This window comes from Anolis sagrei, chromosome 5 (genome assembly GCF_037176765.1).
Source record: "Anolis sagrei isolate rAnoSag1 chromosome 5, rAnoSag1.mat, whole genome shotgun sequence".
Taxonomy (NCBI): domain Eukaryota; kingdom Metazoa; phylum Chordata; class Lepidosauria; order Squamata; family Dactyloidae; genus Anolis; species Anolis sagrei.
Genome location: NC_090025.1, coordinates 70138824 through 70165290, shown reverse-complemented (window position 1 = coordinate 70165290; position 26467 = coordinate 70138824). Strand labels below are relative to the sequence as shown.

The 26467-nt window shown below is 39.3% G+C and overlaps 1 protein-coding gene across 1 annotated transcript in view; it reads right to left on the bottom strand.

Moving 5' to 3' along the window:
* Positions 1-2840: 2840 nt before the first annotated feature.
* FGL1 (fibrinogen like 1) overlaps positions 2841-26467 on the bottom strand; it is a 46174-nt gene continuing 22547 nt past the window's right edge. The window contains exons 6-8 of the mRNA XM_060778578.2: positions 24669-24757; positions 23706-23893; positions 2841-6192 (exon numbers count right to left, since the gene is read on the bottom strand). Of these exons, the coding sequence (XP_060634561.2) occupies positions 6033-6192; positions 23706-23893; positions 24669-24757 (437 nt within the window). The 3' untranslated portion in view covers positions 2841-6032. The remainder of the gene's footprint in view (positions 6193-23705; positions 23894-24668; positions 24758-26467) is intronic.

Sequence of the window (26467 nt, the reverse complement as noted above, 5' to 3'; positions counted from 1 at the left end):
CAATAATACATATTTTTTGAATTATAATAATACATTTCTTTGAATTATAAAATGGTGATATGGGAATGACACAGAAAAACACGTTTTTACCCCTCCCACTTTTTATTACATAGTTTGTATGCAAATAATGTCAGATTCAGTCCCAAAGTGAGATAGTGCTGGTGGGACCACAAAGTCTCCACATTTTCCCCACCCTCAAACTCTTGCTAGACTGGGGAAAATCCTACCTAGAAACCCCGAAGAGATGCTGCCATTTAATTTTTAGCAGTGATGTACTATTAGAATAATGGTCTGATTTTGCATAAGGAAGCCTCTACATTCTGATCAGATAAACTGTCTCAAGTAGCATTGAGTTGCTTTTACCAGTTAAGCTGGTTCCCCCAGATATGGCATCTTCTGGATATGCAGTACTCTGGCCACATGTATCCATATGGCGATAACTTCCACATAAAACCACTGCAATTTGTTCCAGATGGGATTAATGATGGTTTTGAAACTGAAATTATATACCACAGAGTCACTAGGTTATTAACTGGAGATATGTTAAAGCAAGACCTTCAGTGACTGCTGCTCTGTTTCTGAGCCAAATCTGATGTTGCACCAATGTTACTGCCTTTCCAATTCTAGACAAAGACTGAAATATCTGTTCAGATGATGATATCAGTTTAGTTACTCCTTCCATTGCCCTGTTTTGATTGCTGTTGCTTTCTAGTGTTTTAAATATATATCTTCTTCCTCATTGGGAATCAGCCTGATACTGCCTATTTTAATAAATATGACTTGGTTCAATACATGTGTAGGTTTCTTCAAAATGCAAGTAAGAATAATAAAATTAGAAGTGGCTATATATTCACTTAATGTAGATTTATTTATGATAAGCTAGTCACACAGAGAGACACAGGTGAGTTCAAATTTTAAGTATTCATAGGTCCATATCCACAACCTTAACTTGTATCTTAACAGGGTATAATCATTCATAAACTGAATTTTAACCAATATAAATAAAAATGCAAAACTTCAAAGAGCTGAGGAGTGCCCAGAATAGAATCCAGATTTCCTGACTTGGCTCTTTAATCATGAAGCCACTTTTCTTTACTTCCTGAAGCACAATGTGATATACTATAAAGCATATAAATAGAGAAAGGATGGGTATGTGCCAAATAACTCAGGGAGGGACACAGAAACTTCCCCTTCTTATGCACTTGTATGAAGATTGATTTTTTTAGCTTGGCTCAGATCTGAATTAAAATGTTTAATTTCAATTTGATCTAATTGTATGGGATTGTGCTGACAAAAAAGTTGTATACTAAATGTGGATTAGTTATCACTTATCCTTTACTTAATCTCATATTCTCAATTAGAGACGTGAAATAATGAATTTCCCCTTCTGCTGGCCCAAATCAGTTTGCTGTCTGAGAAACTAGAAAACATGACAAGTATTGAGAAGTAATTTTCAGCATCCAAAGTAGTAAGCTGTACAGTAAAATGATATGAAACACATGGCATTAATTTGTTGTTAACTTCCATAAAGTCACTTTGTCATCATCAGCTCAGGTCTTGCAGACTGTGACTTCCTTGACTGGAATGCTGTCGTCTTTTCCAATTGCCTTCTAGCAGTGTTCTACTTTTTTAGTGAATTATGTCAAAGTATCACAGTCTGAATTTAGTCATCATGGCTTCTAGAGAGAGTCCAGGTTTGATTTGTTCTAAGACACATGCGTTTGTTTTTTCGCAGTCCATGGTATCCACAACATTCTATTTGAAATTACCATATATACTCAAGTATAAGCTGACCCGAATATAAGCCGAAGCACCTAATTTTACCACAAAAAACTGGGAAAATGTATTGACTTGAGCATAAGCCAAGGGTGGGAAATGCAGCAGCTAATGGTAAATTTCAAAATAAAAATAAATACCAATAAAATTACATGATTTGAGGCATCAGTAGGTTCAATGTTTTTGAATATTTACATAAAATTGTAATTTAAAATAAGACTGTCCAACTCTGATTAAACCATCTTCAATGTAAATGTGCTTACGTTATCCTTCCAATAAGAATAAAGAGAGTAAAATAATAATAATAAAAGTTTTTGTTGTTGTTCATTCGTTCAGTCGTCTCCAACTCTTCGTGACCTCGTGGACCAGCCCACGCCAGAGCTCCCTGTTGGCCGTTACCACCCCCAACTCCTTCAAGGTCAGTCCAGTCACTTCAAGGATGCCATCCATCCATCTTGCCCTTGGTCGGCCCCTCTTCCTTTTGCCTTCCACTTTCCCCAGCATAATTATCTTCTCTAAATAATAAAAGTAACAATAGAGTAAAATAATGGAAATGTAATAATAACAATAAAGTAATAAAAGTAATAAAAACAATAGATCATAATAATAATAATAATAATAATAATAATAATAATAATAATGGTAAACAATAAATAACCTTGACTTGAGTATAAGCTGAGAGAGGCTTTTTCAGCTTAAAAAGGGGGCTGAAAAACTTGGCTTATACTTGAGTATATACGGTAGTTGATTTATACATGAATGATTATACATGTCCAGAATTTATAACCATACACAGAAATTGAAAATATGATGGCATGGACAATCATAACATTAGTACCGTAGTTAATAACATACTTGACACTTCAGGACCTTGTCCTGTTCCTTCATAGCTGCCCTTCCAAGTCCATATATATATATGGTTGCAGTTTCCATTCTGACTGGGCCAAGATCTGGATACTCTTGAATCACTTCAAGGTCTTCACTATGTAACTTAAAAGTTACGTAAATCATATGTGGTCATGATTTTTGTTTCCTTAATGTTCAACTATAAACTTGCCTCTACACTTTCTTTCTTGACTTTATTCTATAATAATTCCAAATCTTTGTTATTTTCTGCAAGTTATGTGGCTTCATTGGCATATCTTAAATTGTTGGTATTCTTTGCTCTGATTTTCACATCTCCTTCCTCCAGGTCTAATTTTGCTTTACAAATAACAGATCCAACAGGATAAATTATTGTTAGCATTTCCTGCTTCTCGATTTCCAATTTTGCTGAATGTGACATTAAATAAATGATCAATTTTTGTGGAGCTTTGGCTATGTAATAAAGTTGCTTGCTGAATTTGTTTTTCCGGTTTCATTCGTCTCTTTCGTGTCTTTCTTCGGGAGCATGAAACAGAAAAGCCCCTCCCGCTATGAAAATCTGATATTTGATTTCTCAAAATAGGAAACACAGTTGGATGAAAAGAAATTAGACCACCAATTATGTCATGAGTAACAGCAAAAAAGTGAGTGTACAGTCATTATGTACCTATTAAATTGCAATAGCTCTATATAATTGTACGTAATTTCAAAGATAAGCTCTGGACATTATGCATGGAAGTTTGCTGTGTCTCTCTCTCATTATATGTTTGTGTCATTAATAAAGACAAAATGTCTCATCTTGAGCTGGCTCCTCTTGGAAAGTCTATTATATAAAGAATATTTATTGAAGCGTTTGGGCTCTTTAATAACCTCAAGTCACAGCAGAACTGAATGGCAGAAATTATAGACTAATAACTAAGGGAAATGACCTCACTTAATTTGATGTGAGAAATATCTGCTTGATCAGATCTATTTTATTTCACTTGCTGTGCATCCGTTATGATATCTGGCTCCGTCAGCCTTATAGCCCGCATAAATATAATGTGACAAGTTAGATATAAGGTTATGAAAATTGCAGACCGAGCATGATAAAGTTGTGGTATATAGGTCAATAGTTAAAGCATCCGGAAGACTGAATTACATCCAGTGTACTTTTAGTATATAGATACACAGTGATAATGAGGGAGTGTAAATCTTTGTTGTAGAATTGATTGGTATTTTGCTTAGTTTAGAAGAGTCTTCAAGTTAGTCTGTTGGACAAAATTCACAGTTATGTGACACCTAAATGACAAATAAGCTCATTCAGTTCAAAACCCACAGATTGTGAAACTACTATAAAAATGGTTATAGAAGACATGTAACCTAGATCAGTGGCTCTCAACCTGCGAGTCCCCAGATGTTTTGGCCTACAACTCCCATAAATCACATAAATATCAATAAAATATTGAAGAGTAGAGACATCACACTGGCAACGAAGATCCACATAGTTAAAGCAATGGTATTCTTTATAGTAACCAATGGATATGAGAGGTGGACCATAAAGAAGGCTGAGTGAAGGAAGATAGACACTTTCGAACTGTGGTGTTGGAGGAGAATTGTGAGGGTACCTTGGACCATAAGAAGATCAAACCAGTCCATACTTCAGAAAATAAAGCCCTACTGCTCACTGGAGGAAAGGATATTGAGGCAAAGATGAAGTACTTTGGACACATAATGAGAAGACAGGAAAGCTTGGAGAAGACAATGATGCTGGGGAAAAGGGAAGAGGGGGCGACCAAGCATAAGATGGATGGATGTTATCCTTCAAGTGGCTAGTATGACTTTAAAGGAGCTGGGGATAGCCACGGCTGACAGGTAGCTCTGGCGTGGGCTGGTCCATTAAGTCATGAAGATTCAAAAGCAACTGAACAAATAAACAACAGGATTTCTGGAAGTTGAAGCCCAAAACATCTGGGGATCCACAGGTTGAGAACAGGCGTTAGCGGTGGCTGGGAGGGCTTTCGCACAATTGAGACTCGTGCACCAACTGCGACCATACCTCGTGAAGACAGATCTGGCCAAGGTGGTCCACGCCTTAGTCACTTCCAGATTGGACTACTGTAATGCACTCTACGTGGGGCTGCCCTTGAAAACGGCCCGGAAATTTCAATTGGTCCAACGGGCGGCGGCCAGGTTGTTAACTGGTGCTCCTTACAGGGAGCGGTCAACCCCCCTGTTTAAAGAGCTCTACTGGCTGCCATTCATTTTCCAGTCCCAATTCAAGGTGCATGTGCTTACCTACAAAGCCCTAAATGGTTTGGGGCCCACCTACCTGCGTGACCGCATCTCTGTGTACGAACCCACACAATCTCTTCGTTCATCTGGAGAGGCCCTGCTCACGGTCCCACTCTGGAACTCTCTCCCTAAGGACATCAGGCAGGCCCCATCGCTAGCAATCTTTAGGAGGAGCTTGAAAACGTGGTTGTTCCTTATCCTTTCCAGATTAAGGAAACTCCTAGCATTACGTCCTAATGCACTTTATCAGAGATCCAGGATATCTGCATGCCCATCCCCCTCCAAATACCCCACCTTGTCATGCCCAGCACTTTTAATTTTAATTATTACATTTGGTCCGGCCATTGTTTTTAATTGCGCCATTGGGTGTTGTTAATTGTTATTGCTTTGTTTTTGTTTTTTTAGTTATTGTGTTGTCGTTGTTGCTGTTTGATTGTTGTATTTGGGCTCGGCCTCTTGTAAGCCGCACTGAGTCCTTCGGGAGATGGTAGTGGGGTACAAATAAAGGTTTATTATTATTATTATTATTATTATTATTATTATTATTACCACTGACCTAGATTGATTTTGGTATATCTTGCTCATCAACATTGTAAATTTAGGATTTACTGTCATGAACCCCTGTGTACAATCTATTTGCCTTGACCCAGTGTTATGTATATTTGAGCCCTGTGAACATTTAACAGTGTATTTCACTGCAGTAATAATTCATAGAAAGTCACCCCTGATTTACACAGAAGTGGCACAGCAGGCTAAACTGCTGAACTTGCTGACTGAAAGGTCAGCGGTTCAAATCTGGGGAGTGGGGTGAACTCCCACTGTCAGGCCCAGCTCCTGCCAACCTAGCAGTTTGAAAGCATGAAAATGTGAGTAAAGCAATAGGTACTGCTTTGGCGGGAAGGTAACAGTGCTCCATGCAGTCATTCTGGCCACATGACCTTGGAGGCGTCTACGGACAACGCCAGTTCTTTGGCTTAGAAATGGAGATGAGCACCATCTCCCAGAGCTGGAGACGACTAGACTTAATATCAAGGGGAAACTTTACCTGTTTTAAATGAAGAAATCAAATATCATGTTACAAATTAAACCAATTAAACGGATATGTACAGGAAATAGACTTAAAGCTCATTAGAACGGAAATCCGATGGTCTGACTTTCATGGTGACAGATTTCAAAGAATACCACCATCCATGCCATGTGTACCACACAATTCCATTGTCTGTTGTTGCTGAGTAGGGTCCATCGTAATACAGGCCATTAAGATTGGCAGAGTGACATCTGGTAGAAAAAAAAAACAAATAAAATATATGTTTTAGTCTAAAACAAGAACCAGCTATTTTTCTGGTAGCTCTAGAATCCAATTATCAATTCATCTCTGACTTGTCATAATTTTCAAGTTTCACAAGTACTTCCATCAACGTGTACATTCTACCTTGATCTTAAAAGATATACCAAGAAGAAGAAAAAAGATTTAAAAACCACAAACCTGAATTGTGTTGGAGTTTACATTATAGAGACCAACATAACAAAGTGATAAGTACACAATGACAAGGGATTCTGGAATAATAATAATAATAATAATAATAATAATAATAATAAGGATAATTGATGCTGAAATCCCAGGTAACAGCAGAATTCACGAGAAGCAAATGGAAAAGCTTACACGAAATGAGGATTTACAGATCGAACTGCAAAGACTCTGGCACAAGCCAGTCAAGGTGGTCCCAGTGGTGATCAGAACACTGGGTGTAGTGTCTAAAGACCTTGGCCAGCACTTGGAAACAATTGGCGCTGATAAAATTGCCATCTGCCAGCAGCAAAAGACCACCCTACTCAGATCTGCATGCATTATTCACCGATACATCACATAGTTCTAGACACTTGGGAAGTGTCTGACGTGTGATCCAATACAAAAGCCAGAATAGTGATCTTGTTTGCTGTGTACTAATCTTGTTATGTATCTACTAATGATGATGATGAATTAATTACCTGCCTCTCCCTGTGGCTCAAAGAGGTATACAATATTATTAATATTAATATTATTACCATAACCCCAATACCCCCATGCATATGGAATATATTGATTATGGTGATCAGACCATGATATGAATAAACATAACAGTTTAAATAATGCACCAGTAAGGCCTTTTCGCGAACCACCATGAGAATTTCGGGGGGGGGGGGCTGAAGCCCCTCAAGCCCCCCGAAATTCTCATGGTCTAGTGGCCACACAATTTCCACCTGTATGCTCCCTGAGAAGGTCTGAGAATGCAGTCTTAAAACTCTTTTTATTCTTTTGTTTACAGATTGCACTTAGGAGAAAGATATCTGGGAATCAAAACCCACAGAAGGAATGTTCGTGTTCTGTTTGATTAGTTGCTCTGGAGGGACTTTTGTGAATGCATTTTCTGCCAACACATGGAGTTAACATGGCAGGACAAAAGTGATGACGCTAGCTATTAGGCAACTGATTGGTATCTGTTAGGAACTCTTGTTGCAGGTTAAATATAGGCAGACTGGCCAACGGCCAGCAGCTTAGATTTGCTGAGCTACCTTTTCATTGGCTATGCAGAAAGCCTCCCTCTTTTGCTCTAACACTCCACAGCCTTCTTTGATACTTCTATGAGCTCATTTCAAAATTCTTTGTGATATTTACAGGGATTCATGTTTCCATAAGAGGATGGGGCAATTATTTTGTTGTTTTCATAATGGCTTGAAAAATGGAACAGTGACTTCTACAGCATACTGTTGAGAGTCAGCCGGTCTCTTGCATCAGAGCAAGAACATTAGCAAGTGCTTTGTCACTATTTGCAGCTAGAGTTCAGAAGCTAGAAGAATAGGGAAAAACCACTCTCTTTGAAGAAAAAGATAGGATTTCTCATTTACAGTAGAATGGGCTACCTGGAAATATCACTATAGTCAGCCATCCTTATTCACTGGGGTTAGGGACACAGAGCCACTGTGAATATGAAAAACCACAAATAAAGAAATTGCTATTTTTAAAAAACTTGTGAGAACATCTATCTAGGAACTTCTAGGTCTTCCAGAATGATTCTGTGGTCAACTTTCATTGGAATCTGGCAATATAATTGCTTTGGATGATCTAGAGCTGTGTTTCTCAAACTCTGCTCCTCCAAGTGTTTTGGACTTCAGCTCCTAGAAATCCTAACCAGTTTACCAGCTGTTAGGAACTGTGGGAGTTGCAGTCCAAAACATCTGAGGAGCACAATTTGAGAAACTATGATGTAGAGCTTCCTAAAAAAGTGTTGTCTGTAGGGATCTCTAGGTCTTCCGGCATGAGTGAAAGGATTTGACTGTAGAGTCACATTGGAGAGCCTAAAGAGTTCAACAATTTTAAATCAAATACATGAATAATCGAATCTGCAGAATTCAAAACTACAAATGTAGAGGGACAACTAACTGTACAAGTAAAATGGCCATCATTGTAAGGGGAAGGATGCCTGTATCAAGATTACTGAGCCAACAATGTGATGCAGCAGCTAAAAAAAGTGAATGGGATTTTGGGTTGCATCTAAAGAAGTATAGTGTCTAGATTGAGGGACATCATGGTGCCTCTCTATTCTGCTCTGGTTAGACCTTACCTGGAATGCTATGCCCAGTTGTGGGCACCACAGTTCAGAAGACATATTGACAAGCTGGAAGGTGTCTTGAGGATGGCAACTAAAATGATCAAAGGTCTGGAGACCATGCCCTATAAGGAGTGTCTTAAAGAACTGGGTATGCTTAGCCTGCAGAAGAGAGGTTGAGGGGGGACATGATAGCTATGTATAAATATGTGAAAGGGTGTCATAAGGAAGAGGGAGCAGACTTGTTTTCTTCTGCCCTTGAAACTAGGACTCGGAGCAATGGGTTCAAATTACAAGAAAGGGGATTCTACCTGAACATTAGGAAAACTTTCTGATTGTACGAGCTGTTCAACAATGGACCTCTCTGCCTTGGAGTGTGGTTGAAGCTCCTTCCTTGGAAACTTTTAAACAGAGGCTGGATGGCCATCTGTCAGGGATACTTTGATTATATTGTATGACAGCCTGTTCAGCCTGTGATTGTGTCTAATGATCAGGTTGCCTTGGATGATGGGAATGACAGTGTTGCTCGTGTTCAAGTTGATTTCTCTGATGAGAATGGGGATGCTGTCCATGAAGATGTTCCTGAAGGGAATGGGGATGATGGTCTGCCTCCTGGGCCTGGTTTTAGAGATGTGGGTATGAGTGCAGTTCAATTGATGGCTTAGAGAGGCCTGTATAGCTTGAAAGAGATTCTCAAGGTCTCGAGAATCCCACTTCAAAGGCCTGGTCAGTTTTTAATGAAGCCTTGAACAGAAGAAGTGCTTTTAGCAAAGACAAACAAATCAGAAATTAAGGCGCTCAGTCAGATTAGAGCAGAAGCAAGATGTGAAACCAAAACCGAGGAAAAATCCGTTCTTAGCTCTTTGGAAAACAAAGTAGACATATAAGTGCCAAGTACTGAGTCTAGCTTCAAATGAAGCAACGTTGGATTCATGTTAAGTTCTTCATGCCAAGTTCCTGGACCTTTGTCTTTCTTTGATTCCTGTTTTAAATGCTTTTGCTGTTATTTTGTCTTTGAAATCAAACCTCTCATTTCATGGGCTTCTTTGGACTATATCTCTTTGGATTTATTGCTCTTTTTACTTCCTAATCAATTGGATTTACCTTTTACTGTGGATTACTCTATTGTTTTGGCTTTTATTATCCTCAATAAACTGCTTGCTATTTTAACTCAACCATGTGGTGTTTAAAATCAGAGGGAATCCTGCTCTGGAGTGCAACAGATTATGCTTTTCCTTCATGGCAGGAGGTTGGACTAGATGGCCCATGTAGTCTTCACCAACTCTATGATCATAATGTCCTTTTGAGAGATGGGATATACCTCATGTTCCTCTGATACATGAGCTGAAGGATGTTATCACATGCATGTTCTGTTTAAGATGCCAGAGGTATCTTCTCAAAAGTGCCATGGGCATCTTTTTGTCCACTGTGGAAACAAAAAGGTGCATTTAATACATCTTTGGTCTGATTTAGGACTTCATCTCACGCGATAAGTAAAGCGTTTCAGTATGGAGGCAAACCCTCTCTGAACAAATCTTGCTGATAAGTTCACCTTAGGGTTACTATAAGCCAGAAATATCCTGAAGGCAGACACCAACAAAGCACAGCTCAATGTGTATTTTTGAGAAATCCCAGTCAGTGATGAACTAGGTCAACCAGCATCAGGAATGAAGTGCAAATGTCATTCTTAGTTCATGTATCACTGCCTAAGTGCAGCATGGTGCTTTTCACCTAGGGAGGAAAATGCAACCATGAGAGAATTTAAAGGGATAGCGGCTAAATCTACTGCCAAGGTAGGGAATTTTTTGGCTTGTGTGTCAAATTCCAATTCGGGGAAAGACTTAGGTCAAAGCAAAATGGGCATGGCCAGATGTTATGTTACCAGTTTGGGCATTCCATCCAGCAAGTACAGTAAATACAGCTCAATTCTATATATATCAACTCTGGAGGAAGGCCAGGGCAATACCTTTCAATAGGGCAATTTTGTGTGCTGTAAACTGCAACTGTTCTGTTCAACAGTTTCTCAGGATTTAAATGCTGGATTACTTTGTTCCAAGATACCCAAAGGTCACATTTTTCCACCCAAACTTTGTCTAGATTTACTGATCTTTATGAAAAATCCTCCTCTTAGGCATCTATATTGTAGAGTTAAGGCAGCTTGACACCATTTTAACTGCTACGGCTCAATGCTATGGAATCATGGGAGTTATAGTTTGGTGAGGAACCAGCAGTTTTCGACGGAGAAGTTTTGCCTTTTCTAGAAACATATTTCTAATGTGAAAGGGTCTTCCTGGTGGTTGTTTTCAAACAGGAACTCTCTGCAGAGATTGATTTTGCTGCTCCTTTTTCTGTTTTCCTTCTGCTTCCTCCAGCCAAACTTTCAGTACCGACTAAAGATATGGCTTTAAGTGGATTTGCTGTACTTTTTAATAAGTAAATAATTCAATTGTGGTGCCTTCTAAACTGTTTTCACTCAACTGTATGTCATAGGATTGCTTCTTTGCACTTTAAAATGGTGATTGTTGTTTTAATGGTACCTACTTTTGAAAGAAAATTAGATTGTGAGCTGCATCCCAGTTCTGAGAGAAAGATGAGATATAAATCAAATATAAATTGCTCCATCTCGCTTTACTGATTGAAAATAATGGCAGAATAAGCTTTCTGGTAGACAAAGAGACTAGTAGGCAGGAGGTTAAATGTGTATAGTACCATACCTGCCTTCTATGAAATGTTTATAGTACCATACCTGCCTTGAGTACTTGTCCTGATTGATGATTCACATCAATCAGGTCCGCTGCTCTTGTGCAATTTTATATCCCTTTCTTATAAATATGACACAGAATAATTCTGTGATTCTTAGGGCTAGTTAGCTGCCATGCACAGAGTCAGATGACAGACCTTATACATGTTCACCCAGAAATCCTCCTGGGCTCAGCACTGCTGTTGGAGTTCATCCTGTGACTGTGCCTAATGATCAGGGTACTCTGGATGTTAGGAGTGACAATGAAGTTCGTGTTTCTAATGATGTTTCTAATGATGAGGTTGCTCTAGATGCAGAAAATGACAATGGGATTCCTGTTCAAAGTGATTTTTCTGATGAGAATGTTCCTGAAGGGTTTGGGGACGATGGTATGTTCCCTAGGCCTGAATTGCTACCAGAGAATTCCCAAGGCTTTGAGCCTGAGAAAAGCTCAGCACTTGGGCCGACTGCAGAAATTAATGAGCCAGTAGATAGGAGAAATGCTTTCAGTCGGCACAGACAAACAAACCAAGCTCTCAGGCACTCTGCCAGATTGCGAGATAAATTGATAACAGAGTCAAGGCTGAAAAGAAATCAATTCCTGGCTGCTTGGGATATAGAGTAGATCAGGGGATAAAAGTGCCAAGTATAGAATCTGTAGCCAGCTGAAGCAATGTTGGAATTGAGTCAAGACGTTGTCCCAGGTCTCTGGAAGCCTTGCCTTGGATAGATTCCTGTGCTAAGTACCTTGTTTGATTCATGTTCAAGTTTTGGGGTTTTACCTTGGAAGTTTCAGTATTTGTTTTCATGAACTCTGATGGACTAACTTCCTGGACTATTTGCTTCTTTCTTTCTTTCTTTCTTTCTACTTACCCAGCTACCTACCTACCTACCTACCTACCTACCTAATTGGATTTACCTGTTTTTGTGGGTTGCTTTTTACTGCTACTGCTTTTAAAATATCTTCAATAAACTGCTTGTATTTTTACTCAGATGTGTTTAAAGTCAGAGGGCTTTCCCTGCCTGGAGTGCAACAACTGCTTAGTCTCATTCAAGTATTCTAGAGTTTTGGGAACTTGCTTTTTTGAGATACAATTCCTAGAATCCCCTAGTGGCAGTGCTGGCTGGATGATTCTGGACGTTGTACTCCAGAAAATAAGGGATTTGATGCCTTGAATTATACGGAGGGATTTCAGCCTCTTCAGTCATATCTGGATGTATTTCCTATTCAGTGGAATGTAGCTTACTCACAGGTGTAGTTACCAATGGGGGAACTGTCCTCCCTCAGTTAAGAATGCTGCACTCCAAAGGAAACCTTCATTCAGTCGCCAAATTCTAGCACTGCAGGGAGTTTGTGTGTGTGTGTCAGGAGTGACTTGAGAAACTGCAAATCACTTCTGGTGTGAGAGAATTGGCCATCTGCAAGGATGTTGTCCAGGGGATGCCTGGATGTTTGATGTTTTACCATCCTTGATGGAGGCTTCTCTCATGTCCCTGCATAGGGAGCTGGAGCTGACAGAGGGACCTCAACTCACTCTCCCCAGACTCGAACTGCTATCAGTCAGCAGTCCTGCTGGCACAAGGATTTAATGCACTACACGACCAGGGGCTCCACTGCAGGGAGTAAGACATTGCTAGTCATAAATAGATGTGCAGTATTCTCATTCTCTTGGTAACATTGCCTGTTTTTTTCTTTGGGTACATAAATTATCTTTCTAAATGGTCAACTGAAGGCGTAATTTCTGAAATGCAAATGTCTGCAGTGCTAGAAAATTGGTTGCTAGAAAGCTTTAGTTTCTGCAAATTTGAGGACTTTTTTGGGAGCTATTGTCCTCTTTCCATTTCGTTACACACCTTGGCTTACCTCCAAGCAAATGACTACAGGATCCTATGATACAATGTTTAACTTTGGCACCACTTTCCTTTCTATCTGTAGTGGAAAATGAGAAAGGACTGCTGCATCCCCTCCATCTGCTGGCACAATAGCTACCTTTCCAAAGAAAATATTCTTATGTACACCAGCAGTACGGTCACCATCTTCAAAGAAGCCATTGCCAGAGTGAACAACATATAACTTACTTGTAACGATATGCAGTGTGCAATCAGAGCTTAGAAAAGTTACTGTTTTGGGCTTCACCTCAAAATCCCCAGCCAACAGCTGATGGTAGATTGGAATTCAGTAGTGATTTACGTTTCTTTTTCCTCCTGGACAGAACATGAAGCAGGCAAAGGGCACCGTGTTATGCAGAGTGGCATAGTAGTAAGCCTCACTGAATGCGGTGGGATTTAATTTCCAAGTAAACATGCGTGAGATCAAGCTGCGCAGAATGCCTGATCACCATTGTCTGCCAGGTGCTTGATAATTCTCATGTTTTTATAGTTCCAGACAGGCAGGAAAACGAAGAGATTTACTAAACCTCTGACAGAATTCCATATGGGGAATATATTTTAAAATGCTTGAAACCAAATGAAAGGTCTATCTAGGCCATCATTTTTTTCCACAAAGAAATTAACCATTATTAGCTCACAGGAAAGCCATAAATAAGACCTGCACCTCCCTATATGTGTTCTCAAACAATTGATCTTACAGAGATATAGTGCCTCTCAGGCCTGTAGCCAGGATTTTGTTTCAGGGGGGCCTGAATTTTTTTTAGGGGGGGGTTTCGGAGGGGGTGAGTTTCGGGGGGGGGGGGGGCTGAGCCTGAGTGAAAGAGAGTCTACCCTAGCAAACCTTGTGCATTGTTACCCCAATACCTCCATGCATATGGGATATATTGAGTATGGTGATCAGATCATGATATGAATAAACATAACAGTTTAAATAATGCACCAGTAAGGCCTTTTTGCGAACCACCATGATAATTTGAGGGGGGGGGGGGGGCTGAAGCCCCTCAAGCCCCCCCCCCCCCGGCTACATGCCTGGTGCCTCTAATAGTATCTGTTGTAGCATGCAGAAAAGGCTTTTTGATAATTTGAACTGAAATTTCTTATTTAGAGCTTTGAGAAAAAATGAAGCTTGCAGATAAATGCATTAAATGAGTTAGTAAATGGAGAGTTAACAAAGCATTGTGAGATCCAAAGAGGCTCAAGACAAGTATATCCACTGTGTTTGCTTTTGTTGTTTTTCTTATTCAGGTTTTGAATAGAGATATAAGACAAGATGAGATGATTTTGAGTATAGGGATAAAAAAAGAAATGTACTAGCTAAGGGCATTTGCTGATAGTTTTCGAAAATCCTCAGGAGGGTATAGAAGTGTTAATTGGAAACCCCTTATGGACTTTTTGCAAAAAACAAAACAAAAAACAAACAAACAAAAAACAAAAAAAGAAGGAAGGAAGGAAGGAAGGAAGGAAGGAAGGAAAATGATCTAATAGCTTTTGGTTTTGATAGTAAGATTTGGTTATTGGAAGCAATGTTTGATGCAGTTTTAGAGAGAGGGGTATGGATATATCATGTGTAATAATAATAATAATAATAATAATAATAAAGCTTTATTTGTATCCTGCCACCATCTCCCTGAAGGGGAGGCGGCTCACATAAAGCACTCAATAGTGCAACAAAATACAAATACAACAAGATACAGAAAAATAAAAATTAATAAAAATAAAATTGACCCAGTTATACTTAAAATTGCAAAAAAAAACAACCCCTATTAATTTAAAATATACTATAAAACCCTGCAAGCTACAAAAATAGTGGCTGTGTACAATATTGGTGCCAATAAAATGCAGAAGTTAACTCACTAAGTTTTCAAATATAGTGATTAAGGCCATAAGCCCTAAACATGGTCAAAGGCTTATTTAAAAAGCCATATTTTCAGGTGTTTCCGGAAAACTTTGAGAGTTGGAGCTACCCTAATCTCTTTAGAGAAGGCATTCCACAGCTGGGGAACCACCACCGAGATGGTCCTCTCTCATCCCCACCAACAGTATTTGAGATGGAGGTGGGATCGAGAGGAGTTTATCTTAAGGCCTGCACTGGTTTATAGAAGGAGATGCGGTCTTGAAGATACCGCATGCGGACGCGAACTGTATAGGGTTTTATAGGTAATAACCTGCACTTTGAATTGGGCCTGGAAACTCGTCAGCAGCCAGTGGACCTGCTTTAATAGGGGCATGGCATGTTCCCTATAACTAGCCTCAGATAGTAATCTGGTTGCCGACCTTTGCACTAACTGCAGTTTCCAAGCTGCTTCAAATGCAGCTCCACCTAGAGTACATTGCAGTAGTCCATTCTAGATGTGACTAAGGCATGGACCATCATGGTCAAGTCAGGTTTTTCGAGATACGGTCTCAACTGGTGCACAAGTTTTTATTGTGTGAAGGCCCTACCAGTCACCACCAACACCTGAGCTTCAAGAGTCAGCGCTGAGTCCGGGAGGACCCCTAGACTGTGGACCTGTGTCTTTGGGGAAGTGTAACTCCGTTGAGCACAGGTTCCACCCTTTACCCCGATCAGCCTCGAGACTGACCAGGAGGACCTCTGACCTGTCTGGATGAAGCCTCAGCTTGCTAGCCCTCATCCAGTCCATCACAGCTGCCAGGCACTTTCTTTACAACTGCTGAAAAGAAAGTTGAAAATTACTTTTCTTCTTGTCTATATTACTTTTAAAGTTTTTATATCTTAGTTTTTTCTGTTTTTCCTGTCATTTTATGGTATTTTGAAAGCCTCTTCATTTAAAAAAAACCAAATAACAACATAATATCCATCGTGGCTAGCATCCATTTATGACTCAATCCTCTATGAATTTATCTCTTTTCCTTTTAAAGCTGTCAAATCACCTCTCGTGGCTGTGAGTTTCATAGTTTAACTATAATTGCATGTAGACATGCTTCTTTTTAGAGCTAACAGATTATTTGACTTTTTGGGCTGAAATCTGATTTGGCCTCAAACAAATCAGATTCTTCCTACTGTTTTTTGTGATTTTTTGATTTGCTAAGGGGCAAAAAGAAGTCCCTGCTACATCTCAGTAAATCAGATTTTTCTCCCTCTTGGCAGCCCCTTTCCAAGCAGTTTAGGGAGCTGCATCCTTTCTCTTTTTATGTCTATTGCCAATACTTTCCCTTGGTCTGTGACTGTCTGTTTGGTTCCTGCTTACAGCACTCCTCTTCTGAAAGCTTCATTGTTTGGGACAAAAGGCACAGTTAGGAAACAAAACAAAACAGCAAACACAGAGTAAAGGGAAGGAAGGCACTGTCATTTTCAGGCATGGCACCCAACATTGCTTTCATACTGCCGTTCTTTTAGAGAAACAGAAAACCTCCTCACTGGTGCAAAGTTTTCCCTATTACTGTACAGGCTACACATTGTTGAGGTGCATTAGGATCACATCAGATTATTCAGAGGCTTCCACTTGTAAATCTCAAGATAGCCAGATTTCTTCCTCTCAGCATCTTCAATATGTATCTATCTCAATAACGAGTCTAAGAGGTAAACATATTTATGGTACCATAAAGTGTTCCCAGACCAAAGTCTGCTTCATCAGATGCATTGATGATTATTTAATGAGGTGGTTTATTGAATTTACTGTGCCAAGATAGCTTGCTGGGATTCAGCACTGGAGAGAGAAAAATAAGGGTTTTTCTGATGCAACTCCAGATGTCCTTGTCAGAGATATTAAAAATTAACTAGATATTTTAAATTACAAAAATGTGAGTCAAGCACTGAATGGGTTAAATGAATGCAGTGACTCAGAAAAAGCTGCAGTTCTATATAAGCAGGTGTGCCTGTAGCATAGTAGTCGACTGTCTGAGATAAACCTCAGTGGGAGAAAAGTCTCAGTCTGTGAGACAGCCTCACAGTGTGAGGTAAGCCTTAGTCTGTGAGCGAAGCTTCAGTGTGAGATACGCTTTAGTCTGTGAGAAGGCCTCAGACTATGAGTAGGCCTGGTGTGAAAAAAGAAGCCCTAGGTTGGAGGCCTCGTGTATGAAGCTGTGTGTAAAGCTACTGTGTGAGGACCCTTTGTAAGTTTGGTGTGAGAGGAAGCTCTGTGAGAGTGAAGCTGTTTATCTTCATGAGAAAGAAGCCCAGCGTGGAAGCAAAGAAGGAAGTAAAAAGAACTTTATTTGTGTCATGGAAACCTTGTTATTGTAAATAGTGCAACCATATTATTTTACTACAAAGAAAAGCCTCCTATGGAAGAGATAATATTGGTATTTGTGTTTTTGTTCTTTTTATCACTTTTGGCTACTGATGCTGGATCACGTTGCTGCTAATAAGTTGCTCTGCTATAGATTTAAGGAGAGAGTCTTTTGTTGATATGCTCACTTGCCCAATAGTCCTTGAAATATCATTGATTGTCTTGGTATTCATTTGGGAAAGTGGAATTCCTTCAAGGACTGCTAAAACTACAGTGGATTGCATTCAGGAATGGCTATGCAAATACTCTAGCACTTATATTTATTACGTTTCTTTGTACCTAATGTGGCACTCGAAGTGGCTAACCATAACTTTTAATTTTAAGCATATATGAAAAAACAAAAGTGGGCCAATGTGGCATAACATTTATTGCACTCAATTGGAGTTTAAAGTAGTTAAGTTCAGGTTTCTGCTCAGCTGTGGAAACTTACTTTGTGATTTGGTCCTACTACTTTTAGCCTTCCAAGGTTGTGAATATATAATGGGAAGGTGGAAAGGAATGGAACAGTCAAGAATACTGCCTTAGATTAATTCAAAGAGAGATAGAATATAAATGTAGAAAACAATTATAAAACACATAGAGGGATTAACAACACCTAAACCTCATTTCAGCATCAAACCTGTTCAATGTCAATGCTTTTTTTTGAAATAACTTAATTAAAACTTACTTTAAAGTGCTATTACATAAAGTAAGTTTTCCAGAAAGCAACAGAAGGACCACAGAGTACCACTGTGTTGTGACTGTTGAAATTGGTCAATTTAATTATGCTTTTCTTGGATAGATCCTGCAATTTGCTTCCCCCTAATTAGAGGTCTGTGAAACTTAAATGGCAACAGTAATAGAGATGTGTCTAACTCAACACTGTTATAAATAATTTCCCCTGCAAAGCTTGTCTGGCAGCATCTGAAATTAGGCCATGGACCATCTCGGTGTTGGGTGCATTAAACTAACTGTAATCCAGTTAAAGTAGCTAATCCCACACTTAATATGCACTGAGGTTCAGGATGTTCAGGACTATAGGTATATGTCTATTTGTAGTCAAGGGGTAGTTATTTAAGTTTCTCTGTGACACACAGCATGCCTGCTTCCTCCCCTGATTTGTGAATTTCTGAGATACAGATATAATTTCTATGACATTACTGCATGGATTCCAGTTTCACTCTATGGCATGCCCAGCTTAATGGTTAATCTAGCTCTGAACAGGTATCTCTGGATTTCAGAGCAACCATGCGATGTTCAAATCACAAAGAATATATAAGCATATGAATGCCAACTGAGCTTGCAAACCTATAAATACTAAAGTTAAATTGGAAAGAAATAGGGGATTCTGGGAGCTGTTATACAAAAAAGGTCATTTCAAAAAGGTTCTGGGATAGAGCTGTAGTAAATTTAATTTGTCTTTCATATTTGCCAAAATATTTTTTTGCTTGGATTATGAATTCTCTTTCATTTAAAAGAAAATGGGTTTTTGTCATTTTCTCCACCTGCAGCTGTTTTCTTCTCTCTTTACTCAATGCTCTTCCATATTTTCCATCTTCATTGCTATGATACTTCATCTTGTTGATGGGAGCTTCCCACCAGATTAGAAATCACCTAACGGACAGATAGCAAGCTATTTAACCTCAACAGATTGAAAGCCAAGGTCATAACAACATGTGTTATAGAATCCCAATATGATGATGATAACGTAATATCTGTGCATTCAGAAAAAGACCTACAAGCCACTCTAAACACCTTTGCAGAAGCATACGAGAAGCTCAATCTCTCATTGAACATCAAGAAAACCAAAGTGCTCTTCCTCAGGCACTAGCCAATCCCTCTGCAATGCCAGAAATTCAGCTCAATGATGTAACATTAGAAAATGTTGACCATTTCTGCTACCTTGGCAGCCACCTCTCCACAAAAGTCAACACTGACACTGAAAGATAACACTGCCTGAACTCTGCGAGTGCAGCCTTTTTCTGAATGAAGCAGAGAGTGTTTGAAGTTTGGGACATCCTAGGGAGACCAAGGTGCTTGTTTATAAAACTATTGTCCTCCCAACCCTGTTATATGCCTGCGAAATATGGACTGTCTACAGATGTCACATTCAACTCCTGGAATGATTCCATCAGTGTTGCTACTGAAAAATCCTGTAAATCCCTTGGGAAGACAGGAAGAGAAATGTCAGCATTCTGGAAGAAGCAAAGACCACCAGCACTGAAGTGATGCTCCTACGCGATCAACTCTGCTAGACTGGCCACGTTGTCCGAATGCCTGATCACCCTCTCCCAAAGCAGTTATTATACTCCCAACTTAAGAATGGAAAACAGGATGTTGGTGGACAGGAAGAGAGATTTAAAGATGGGCTTAAAGCTAACCTTAAAAACTGTGGGATAGACACAGAGAACTGGGAAGCCCTGGCCCTTGAGCGCTCTAACTGGAGGTCAGTTGTGACCAGCAGTGCTGCAGAATTCGAAGAGGCACGAATGGAGGGAGAAAGGGAGAAACATGCCAAGAGGAAGGTGTATCAAGGTAACCATAACCGGGACCGCCTTCCACCTGGAAACCGATGCCCTCACTATGGAAGAACATGCGGATCAAAAATAGGGCTCCACAGTCATCTACGGACCCATCACCAAGACACTTGGAAGACCATCATACTCAGACAATGAAGGATTGCTTAAGTAAGTACCCCAGAAGCAAAATTTAATTTTTTTTAGAGCTGCAGAAGAGATGGATGAAATCTTCATGTCATAACTATGAAGTCTCTTAACTTTGTGGAAGGCAAATTAGGTTCTAGCTAAGTCTATGTTTGGTAATGAACCAGTAGCAAAAACTAAACAAGAGCAGGAATAAAACATTTACTATAATTATTTTGTGACTCTTAAAATGTGATTCATTGGCCTGACATTCCATGGTGAGTCACCAGAAACCAATGTGACTTTTCAAAAGTCTCCTGCAACAAACAAATTTCCTTCTGAAGTCAGTGGAAGGTTTGACTTTATTGGAACAGGATTTGTACACAGGTTCACTTCCTCCTTTTTATCACATTTGTGATAAAGCACTGAAACAAACTGATGAGGACTTTCACACAGGGAATTTGGCTTCGGATAAACTTGGAACAGATGGGAAGACCCTTACAGCCATATATTGATAGAGTCTGTTCAGTTATGAGGTCTGGGCAGTTTCCATGCACAAATCCAGAACAAATAAAATACTACACAGAGAAAGAATGAAGCTAATGTGAATTGGCATCCTTTGCCAAGTGCATTTCGATTGCTTTTTTAAAAAGACATCTAATTTCTAAAGGAACATGGATATTTCCACAGTGGTTGTTGCATAACTGTAAAGCCTGGCTGTGTTCTGCAAGCACTAGAATCTAGCAGTATTACAGTTTCCTGAGATATGCTAGGGATGTATCTTAAATGCAATCATTTCTGTATTTCCCTTGCTCATAACAGGCTGAGTAGTCCTCATAGCCCCCTAGGATGTTGTTGAAAACATGCTGAGTCCTTAAGAAGAAGGGGTGGAAAATGATACCCACTCTCATTACTAACTCATTCCTATCTTATCCTACAAAGATCACATCTGATGTGGCTGAGAGCCAAACAAGATCGGATGGTGACAGACCTGTGTGTCAGAACTGGGTTGCTGCCAATAGCCTCTAGAACTGCAGACAGGGCAATGTAAAGCACTACATGACAGAAAAAGAAAGAAAAGAAATCTGCAACCCATTTCCACCTGCATTTCCTTCCAACCACCTCATTGCTTTCCTACAGCAGCTTTCCCAGAAACACTGCAGAAGGCAGTTCTGACCATGGTGACTGGGAATGATGGAAGTTGTGGTTAAACATGTGAAGGAATGGGGAAGGCTGGCACATTTTAAACTCAACTCTTTGTGTTACAGAGAATTAGCACAACTTGCATTATGACTAACAGATAGGGTTTCCACTTTGGTAGTATCTACTCTAGCTCACTGCTGAAACCTGGGCAATGAATAGTAAATTGTGAGATATAATATTATTATTATTATTGTTATTATTAATAATAATAATGGCTCTGGGATAAACCAGTAATCGCCACCCTGGGTGCCATGCCAAAAGATCTCAGACGGCATTTGAAAACAATAAACATTGACAAAATCACGATCTGTCAACTGCAAAAAGCCACCTTACTTGGATCTGCGCGCATCATTCAATCACACAGTCCTAAATGCTTGGGAAGTGTTCGACTTGTGATTTTGTGATACAAAATCCAGCATATATATTATTTTTTTTACTGACACAAAAGCACAGTATGTCACAGAAAACGAGATTTACTAAATCCAGCATATAGATCTCGTTTGCTGTGACATACTGTGCTTTTGTGTCAGTAAAATAATAATGATGATGATTATGATGTTTATTTATATCTTGCCTCCTCTCCCCAGGGGACTTGGGGCGGCTTACAACATAATAATACAATACAAAAAGTGCAATACAGAAAATTACATAGAATGGGATAAACAATGAAAACACATCCATATGTACGCATCACTCTGATTCAAAGGTGCAGATTGTCAATAAAGCCGTTCATTGTGTAGCAAAGCAAACCAAAGATTGAGTGAAATGCATATTTCAAATGAGTACAAGTTAATTTTAAACAAGGAAAGTAACTGTAAGCTACATTTTATTCCTTCCTGTGCCCACCCCAGGTTGTTTGCTATACATTTCTAATATATTTAACAATACTGCAATTATAGCTGCTTATCTTTAATGTAATCTCATGATGACAATGGTGGTTGAGCCAAGTGTAATGCTGAACTTGCACACTCATGCCAACCTGAACACCACCATCCTATCCTGAACACATGGGTATGATTTTAGACACTGAGCAGATCACAAACTGGTAAGTACAGTAGAGTCTCACTTACATAAACGAGCCAGCAGAACGTTGGATAAGCAAAAATGTTGGATAATAAGGAGGGATTAAGGAAAAGCCTATTGAACATCAAAGTACGCTATGATTTTACAAATTAAGCACTAAAACCTCATTTTTGCAACAAATTGACAGAAAAAGCAGTTCAATACAAAGAAACGTTATGCAATCATTATTGTATTTATGAATTTAGCAGCAAAACATTGCAATATATTGAAACAGCTGTGGATTCGGGAGGGAAGAAGACTACGTTGGATAATACAGAAAGTTGGATGAGTGATGCTTGGATAAGCGAGACTCTATTGTAGGTGAATGGGGAAACACCAGGCATCCCCAGGCAGGGCTAGGAAAGTATTTCATGAAATCCTGCTGAGCTGCTGCCAGTCTAAGTTGGCAATATTGGATTGGTGAAACAAATAATTCAATAAAAGGCAACTTCCTGTTTCTTTTGGTCTTGCAGGAATGCCTGCTTTTCTTTTGCCTGCAGAAATCCAGAATAATACTGTGATTATGGTTTCTTAGCAATCTTGTTTTGTAGAATTGCCGGAGAAAACCAGTTAGCAGAGAGGGCTCGAAGATCAATAAGGGACTGCACAATGTTATCTTCTGAATCACTTTGCAGGTGTTACTTGAATACCAGAGGATTAAAGCAGATCTTTGCTATAATCACTTTCTCCGTAGCAGCGTTAGTCGTAAGAATTCAGACTCAAATGCAGAGCTGTGGAAAGTTTTATTTTGAATTAAAGCTCCCAGAATCCCCTAGAGAGCACAATCAACTCCTAGAAGATTCTGGAATTAATATTCCAAAAATGTAACATTTCCCAGCTGGGCACAGAAGTAAACATCCACAAATTCAATGAAACTTATCAGCAAATAAGTATGCAGAGCAGGCATGTAGCCGGGGGGGGGGGGGGGGGGGCTTGAGGGGCTTCAGCCCCCTCCCCCGGAAATTCTCATGGTGGTTCGCAAAAAGGCCTTACTGGTGCATTATTTAAACTGTTATGTTTATTCATATCATGATCTGATCACCATACTCAATATATCCCATATGCATGGGGGGTATTGGGGTAATGATACAAAAGGTTTGCTAGGCTGGACCCTCTTTCACTCAGACTCAGCCCCCCCCCCAAAACTCACCCCCCCCCCCCGAAATCCCCCTGAAATAGTTTTAGCCCTCCCCCCCCCTCGGAAATGAAATCCTGGCTACGGGCCTGATGCAGAGAATGGCAGCTTTAATAAGGAAATTAGATATTTTTGCAATGCTGTACCAAAGCAGATGGAGTAGAAAGTGAGTCTGTGCTACCACTGGGTTGAGCTGAGAGGCTGTGATCTGTATACAGACTTTTTTGTCTTGGTATAAACAAGTTTAAAGTCTGCATCAGTGAAAAATACTTTGAAAAGAAGGAAGACAAAAAGATATCCAACCTGTTAAACCACCAGCCAGCATTATCTTCTTCTGCACAGTTATTTTCATAGTTGTCATTATCCCTGTCTTTCGTGCTGAATTTCATTCCTTGATGATTTGCCCACCATTTGACTTCAGGGTGAAATCCTCCAGTGAGGGAGTCCCCCGCTGTGCCAGAATATCGTCCACAACTCATTGTGTAGGAACTCTAGTGAAAGGTTTGGAGAAAGCAAAAGACATAGTAGAATCATATAAACAACCCACAGTTTCATGCATAAACCAAACAGATTTTAAAATAAATACAAATATGTCATTCAGTGTCATTCAACATGCAGTGATACTGAAAGTAATGATCAAAAAGAAAAAAAAGTTGATCCAATAGTTCAATTAAAAGAACTGAAACTTAAGTGAGTCGTGGCTAATTTAAGTTTGATTTCAGCAGAACCACTCTGGATTTAACAAAAGACGTTTGATTGTGCAAATCAGATTTCCAATATAAAATCCTATGAGAATACTTTTTGTACTATCAACAGACTGGTTGCAAACGTTTGGGTAGAAATCTTGATTTTGTGAATGATCCAACATTTGGCCAAAAGAAGGAAGGTGAAATGCCAAATCAGAATTACCCTCCCAATGTTGTAGTGTCCATCACTTGATCAAATAGTGGTCTATTGATATTTAGTTTTGAAATATTCGTATTTATCAATCCTTCTACTAGTAAATTCTGGGCCATACATATGAATGGATGTGGTCCAATTGTAACCTCCCATTAACTTTGTGAAGTAGGTTAGACCAAGAAATAATGGCTTTCTGAAGGTCATCAAAGTGGGATTTGACTTGTTACTGGCCCAAGTCCAACACTCTCTTAACTAAACACCCTATCCCTCAACATGTTTGGTAGTTTTGAAACATTTTTCCATCTATAATATCAAAATTCTAATTTCTAATTGAAATTTCTCCATTGTGAAAGTTAACTTTGTTACCTGCTCGTCAGCCACCCGGAAATTTTCATATTGTGCAAAGCGTTGTTCACCCGAAAAATCAGAAAGATAAATTTTTAAGGTATAATTTCCTGAAGAAAAAAAATACTGAGGATTATTCATTTATTTATTTACTTCACTTGTATACTGCTTTTCTCACCCCAACGGTGGACTCAAAGCAGTTTCCAACATAATTACGGCAAAATTCAATGCCTCACGTTTAAAAAAAACCCTAACAAATGATAATAACATACAATTATCAATTAAATCATAAAACACAACATAATTTAACATTAAAACATAGAATTAAAAACATTAATATAGACATCGAAATCACAATCCAACAATTGTAGTCCAGGCTGTTCCAAATATCATATCTTTACCACATAATCTCTTATCATTCCTTGTACCTCTTAGTAGCTAAAGGCTTGGTCCCATAGCCAAGTTTTTACCTTCCTTCTGAAGGCCAGGAGGGAAGGGCCACCACTGGGAAGGCCCTGTCTCTTGTCCCCAGCAGTCACACTTGCGAGGGAGGTGGAACCGAAAGCAGGACAAAGATTGTATAAGCCCTATGACTCTCTGGAGACAACTCCTTGGGCCTGTTCACACTACACAGTTATAGTGCTATTATTCCACTTCTATCCTGTGGTTTGCAGTTTGGTGAAGCATTGAAGCACTCTGGCTCTAAACAACCCTCCCTAAACTACAAATCTTAGCATTCCATGGCAATTAAAGTGGAATAATGCTAAAGTGGAATAACTCTAACTTTCTGTGTGGAATAGGACTATAGCTGTACAGTTGGAATGTTACATTGCTCTTTCTTGCGGTTGGAGTTCATTACCTGGGTTCATTACTTATTTTGTGTAGTACAGTTGGCCTTCCACATTCACTAGAATTTTTAGATCTTTCAGGGTGACTCTGTGTTCAACTTTCACTGGAAGCTGATCATAGAGTTGTGCTAGAGGACCTAGAGATTAACAAAGAGGCGTTCTTTCTTGGAGCCTATACTTACTCTGGTCTTGATATAATAAATTGTGATCTCCAAATTTATGAAAGCAAAACAAACCCATGACAATTCTAGTACTGACTGAAAATGCTGAATAAACTCTTCCTTTTTGGAGAAGAGAAGGTTAAAATAAAGAGGCTTATTCTAATGTGGATCCAGACTAAGTACAGAGTCACAAGATCATTATTCTGACATGGCTTGTGCAGTTAGCATGTGATGTTGCGTTGCTTCACAATTCCATCAGATTCTGACACAATGCTTATAAGTCTCTGCCATCAAGTAGCTATCAGTAAGAAGAAAATTGTTGACCTTATCATGATGTGAATGGACTCCTACTAGTGAAACACTTTACATGAAATAAATCCTCTCTCAAACTTCAGCTCTCTAATAGGGTTGAAATGGATCGCTTTTCTCTCTGAGATGAGAAAACTTTACAGAATAAAGAAAGAAAGGCATGTAGAAGGAATTAGAAGCGGGTATCTCCAAGAAAGTGCTGTCTGACTGTAGATTTTGGAGTTGTGGTTCAGAAGATCTAGTAACAGTTAGTTCATGTCATGATGTTATGATGATGCTATAAGGCAATGAAGGTATCAAAAGTTTGTAGGAATATTTGGTATCTATTGTAATTGGAATGCAACAGGGCAAGTTCAATATGAGCTTGTAGTAGAAAGTGTTTCAAGAAATCCATTTTAGGAAAAAGAGATAGGGAAAAGAAGATGACCTAAACTTAGAAGAGCCCCAAAAAGTTGTCTCTCATATGTGGTCGTAAGTTAGCATTCATTGTTGGGGTCGGAGA